The 5,343-nt window shown below is 32.8% G+C and overlaps 1 protein-coding gene across 1 annotated transcript; it reads right to left on the bottom strand.

Annotated features, from left to right (window-relative positions):
- Positions 1-2,139: 2,139 nt before the first annotated feature.
- On the bottom strand, positions 2,140-5,343 carry LOC137813764 (uncharacterized). The gene is made up of 3 exons (XM_068616183.1): positions 5,084-5,343; positions 4,449-4,979; positions 2,140-2,497 (listed from the first exon to the last, which is right to left on the bottom strand). Exons 1-3 carry the CDS (start codon positions 5,235-5,237, stop codon positions 2,166-2,168), a joined length of 1,017 nt encoding a protein of 338 aa, XP_068472284.1. The 5' UTR covers positions 5,238-5,343; the 3' UTR covers positions 2,140-2,165.

Raw genomic sequence — 5,343 nt, 5'->3', positions numbered from 1 at the left:
TAAAATGTTAATTTCTCATAAACAATCTCCTATACTTAAAAAAAGCTAGCAAAACATAGACGTTATTGAACAGAAAAGACTTCATTACATGGAGGAACTTGTGGATTGTAGCATATGTTATACCACCAATAAGATACATTTGTCCTAAGGGGTTGATTGGAAGTGAAACATAATTACTAATTAGCTCGCGAAGAATATAAAAAAAAAATAGCATGTAATTAATTAGTCAACACATTATTGATGTTGATTTAATTCCAATCTTTTAGCTTTTAATAAATTTAGGCTGATACACAAAAATAATTAGATAAAAAATTAGAAAATTCAATTTTTTATAATTTAAAGAAAAATTTAATTATTTAAAATTATGCAGTTTTAATCTAAAAACATAAAAAAATTAGGTTTTATATTTTTTAATTTTTAAATATCTAAAATTGTATAATATTTATTTTAACATAGACTAATTTCAAATTTCATATTTTTACACATATATTTAAAATGCTAGTAATATTTTTTTGCAGGTATAAAGTAATGATATTATATAGGGTGATGACGTTATTTATAAATCTTTAAGTGTTTATGATTTTTGAAATTTTAAATATCTAAAGTTGTTTAATATTTATTTTAACAGAAAATTAATTTAAAATTGTCTAATATAAATTTCTAAAATTTCAAAGTGGAACTTGCATGTTCCACTAATGAGTGAATACTATTAACTATTCTAGTATATGTAAATAGACTTGGATTTTCATAAAGGAAAACAAGTAACTTTAAATAATCCGGTTTGGTTCTTTGGGACTTTTAACTAGAAAAGTAGTACTTGGGTAATGTACTCATTGTTATAGTTTGGCCACTCACTTATTTCCAATGGGTTTGACCTTAGGTTATAGATAAATAATTTTTCGAGTACTTTATCATTTAAAGTCCTCCAATTTTACTCATAGGTTGTTTTCAACACTTAAATTGACTCGGTATATTTCATGGGTCTCATAATATAAAATATATGAAATAAAATAGGATACAATGTGTCGGTGATAGTTTAGAAAAAGAAATAGAGTAAATAGGCAGTTTTGTATAATAAGTATTAACATGTTTCGTATAATAAGAAAAAACAAAAAGAATATTAGTACAAAAACTTTAATTACATTAGTTTTATTTGAATTTTGTTAATGATTGAGGTAATTGAGCCTTTGAATTTTGTTAAAGATTGAGATAATTAAGTGTAATTGATATTTGTTAGAGAAAAATAAAACACCCTAAATGTTTTGATTATGTGATTAAAAACAATAAGTGAAGAGCTTGAAAGGGACGAAGTAGTTGCGTATGAGAGTTTGTTGATCAGATAAGGGGTGCATATGCTTCATCTAACATAAAGCATTATGTCAAATTTCACTTTATCTCGTAAATTAATTAAAAATCATTTAAATCATTTAATAAGTATAGATAGAGATTTCAAACTGGCACACATGAAAAATATTTTAAAGTTTGAGTTTAAAAAAAAATGAGAATGTCTTCTTGCTTTTAAGATTAATTGTATATTAATATTTATTTATTAATTTTTCTTTAATAAATACACTTCACAATTACTAAAGAACAAACATAGTTTCATCTTGAACGAATTCAAACAACACTAATCAAGTTAAAAAAAATATTTTAAAATTATTATTTCTTTTATTATATTAAAATGAAATATATTATTTATTCTCTTAAAACATCTCTGTTCCAAAAGAAAAATGTGATTAAAAAGTTTGTATTTCTTATTATCTAATACCGTGCACTTGATTTTCTTATTTAATTACTTTTATACAAATTTTAAAGTGCTTCATATTTTAATAATAGTATTTAGTATTTACGTTCCTGAAAAGTATTATAAGAAAATTATCCACGTTATATTGGTTTAACTAATTAGAATCAACGAAGAACATATATGACTATCTCATGTTAAAATTACGTTTTGAGAAGTTATAATGTGAATTAACATTAAATTAGCGTTTTTATAAACAAGTAAATTGGTAATTATGGGTAGGAGTAACCTGGTAATTAAGTTAAATTGTAATCTGTAAAGCCATGTAAGTTTATGTTTAACAGAGAAAAGCGATTAAGAAAAAGGAGGGAAAGAAGAAGAAGAAGAAGCAAAAGAAGTGATAATTATGAGCATGATATATAGTTTAGAAGCAGAGTCTTCTCTTACAGGCCTCAAAAGGCAGAGTGTAGAAGCATCCTAAATCTCTAACAATTTCTTCAATCAAATCCTTGCAGATATAATCTTGCAAAGCCAACCCAATTCTTCCAAGCTCTCGTTTTTCTCCCCATTCAATGTCCCTGCACACTTCATCAACACTTTTTATCATGGCTTTGCTACTCCACATGACCAAATGGTCTTCGTCGTTCACTTTCTTGTTCAATGACTCGCATGCCATTCTCTCGTACATGTAAATGCTGCTGATTTCTTCTTCTCCTGGCTTCTTCAGCAACTGTTGTTTTTGTTGTTGTATTCGTGCTGCACACAAAAATGTCATCATCATCGTTAATCATATCATGTTTTATTATATTACAGATACAGAACTGATTCCATACATAATAATAATAGTTAATACTCAATGTTTTAATCTTGTAAGAATTGGATAAACTGACCATGTTGAGTTATTAGAGACTTTCTGCACTTTGGTTAATACTGTGTATGTGCATTATTTGAAAAATAAATAATTTGAAAGTTGAACATGTCCACAACAATATCCTCAAGCCATCACCCGCATGGAGAGGATGGTTTGGGTGGGGCTATAAATTAACAAATCACCTAAAAAGTGAGTCTCTGCGTGGCAGGTAAAGCTCCAAAGGTGGGTGCACTCTTTTCTCTCTCCACCCTCCTTTTTCTTTTGAACATCTTTTTGACTGCCTCAATTCATGAGGCACAGTCTTTAGAGTGAGTATATCAATTGTGGTCCAACATCCATCTACCAAAGTACCACATTTTATTAGTCTTTTGGTATTTTGGAACCAGAAAACACAAAACCAACCTATGGGATTCTTTAATTTTGGTTTCTAGCTAAAAACAAATAGTAATTGCTGGGTAGAGGACATGAAGTATTTTCATCTGTGGTGAAACGTACATGGCAGGAACATTTGGAAAAGAGGAATTATTCAGTGGTTTCATTTTAACAGAACTGTGGATCACTTTATGTTAAATTGGGTGCAAGATGATTGCAGTGGTAAGAGGGAATTAATTTGTCTCCCACTATGATGGTCATGATGGTGTGGTTTACAAACAAGTTATGATTTCGAAACATGGAATCCTAAAAATCATGGGCAGCAGCAGTGTGCTTTTCATCAAACATCATTGTCTCTCCTCTTCAAGGCTAAGCAGTAATAACCACTTTAACACCATCCAAGTTAATTACAAACTATGCTTCTTTCCTCCGGCTTAGGGATTGTGGATGTGCTTTCACAAAATGACAACTAAGATGTTTGGAATTGGCATTATTATGGCACATGCCACTTATATATTGATTTTAATAATAATAATAATTAAATAACTTCACTTTTTGACTTAGCATAATCTTACAACTAATCCCAAAATTTAAAGGGAAACAATTTTGCTATTAATCTAGATATAACAACTAAGTTTAAGTAGCCTGTGCCAATTCCTTTTTCACTTTAGTCATTTCATACCTAATAAGGGAGAAAAGAAAACACTTTTGAAAATTTACATATCAACTTTAAACATGTGCAGAAGACAAGATAAAAGAGACCAAAAGAGGTAATCAGCTCATCTAATGACCTAAATCCTATTTCTTCTCCTGAAAAACCTATGCATATAAAAACATGGAGTACGAAATAGTAACAAGGAATATTTAAGCCACATGAGTTGAAACTAAATTATAGAATCATTTTTCTCAGGATTATAGACTCATCACTTTCTCTTTCTCCTCCTCCTCTTCTTCTTTACAACGCATATCTACCCCGATAAGATGATCATTGAGTATTATCTAAAACTAAAACTAAAACTAATTTGCTAACAGTGTTTTGTGGAAGAATTTCGGTAAAATTATTTTTAAAGAAATGTGATTTATGTTTAGATGTATTTATTCTACAAAATCAGTACATTTTCAGAACAATATTTAGTTAACGTAAAAGTTCAAAATCAATTATTGAACTAAAATAAATTTATTCATATAGAACCAAGTGAACATTTGTAAAACCAACCCCGTACTAAAAAAAATTGGTAGTATAACAGGTTTTAAATGAACGAAGCTAATTACACTTCTTGACTCCATGCAGAAGTATTTATTATAAGCATATCTTATAAAAGAGTAATTACAGATAAAGAGAATTATAGTAGATTTTTCGTTGGTCACGTTAACCTATAATTAAAATTAAAAATAATTTAATTTAAATTTAAAATGATGAAAAAACACCGTGGGAATGGATACTAAGGTTAGTAAGAGGCTTACCAAATGAATGCCGTCCCGAGGGGCAACTAGGACTGAGTGGAGAACGAGTGAACTCGTCGAGCACGGACACGGGACTCGGTTGCTGTTGCTGTTGCTCCCCGTTAATCACTGAACACTTCACCTCCGAAACCGTTCTCAACTTATCTTCCAAGCCAATGGAAGCCACCGCCGGCGACGGTGACTGCGGAGGAGGATCTGTCAAACGCACGGCCTCGATTATCTTCTTCAGCGCTTTGAGATCCTCGTCGCATCTCTGCAACGCGCCGAGAAGTTTCTGCCTCTTCTCCACCACCGAATCCTGCGGCGCCGGAGGCGCCTCTAATCCCATGAGCCTCGCTACAAGCGCCGGCCCCTCGCGCCGGTTCTCCACCGGAGGCGGCTTCACATTGGTGCGGCGAATCTCAGCCGGCAACGTCGGGCTCCTCGGAACTTCGCTCGACAGCTTCCGGTGGCTGGTGGCGTCCTTCGCATTTTCCGGAGGCGAATTTTCGGCGGCTGCGCGAACGGAATTCTTATTAATCTGCCTCTTTCCTGAGAAAAGGACAAAAGAAAAGAATATTGTGTGACTAAAATTTTCCGAGAAAGGAACGAAACAGATATGGTGTGGGCCCGAAGAAATGCGAAACGAAACGCACCAAATGTGAGGAAGCGACGAGAGCGACGAGCATTGGAATTGGAGATGAAGTGGAGAATGCCGGACATGCAGCCGATTGTTTTCGCGTGAAGCTTCTCCGGCGGAGTTTCTCGCCGCGACGACGACGGCGACACCGCGCTGCTTTGTCGCTTCATTACTCTCTCTCTCTTTCACACACACACACACACTTACTCTTTCTTTTCCTCGTTTGACTCGCCTACCCCTGTGTTTGTGTGAAAGAGCAACGGTTATCACAAAAAC

This window comes from Phaseolus vulgaris, chromosome 1 (genome assembly GCF_000499845.2).
Source record: "Phaseolus vulgaris cultivar G19833 chromosome 1, P. vulgaris v2.0, whole genome shotgun sequence".
Lineage (NCBI taxonomy): Eukaryota > Viridiplantae > Streptophyta > Magnoliopsida > Fabales > Fabaceae > Phaseolus > Phaseolus vulgaris.
This window is presented reverse-complemented; position numbering and strand designations above follow the sequence as displayed.

Excerpts from the sequence above, each read along its gene's own strand:
- LOC137813764 (XM_068616183.1), bottom strand. The coding sequence starts at position 5,237 with ATGAAGCGACAAAGCAGCGCGGTGTCGCCGTCGTCGTCGCGGCGAGAA. Across the intron at positions 4,980-5,083 it reads TCGTCGCTTCCTCACATTTG|GAAAGAGGCAGATTAATAAG; the intron begins GTGCGTTTCGTT and ends TCCTTTTCTCAG. Across the intron at positions 2,498-4,448 it reads CTCGGGACGGCATTCATTTG|CACGAATACAACAACAAAAA; the intron begins GTAAGCCTCTTA and ends TTTTGTGTGCAG.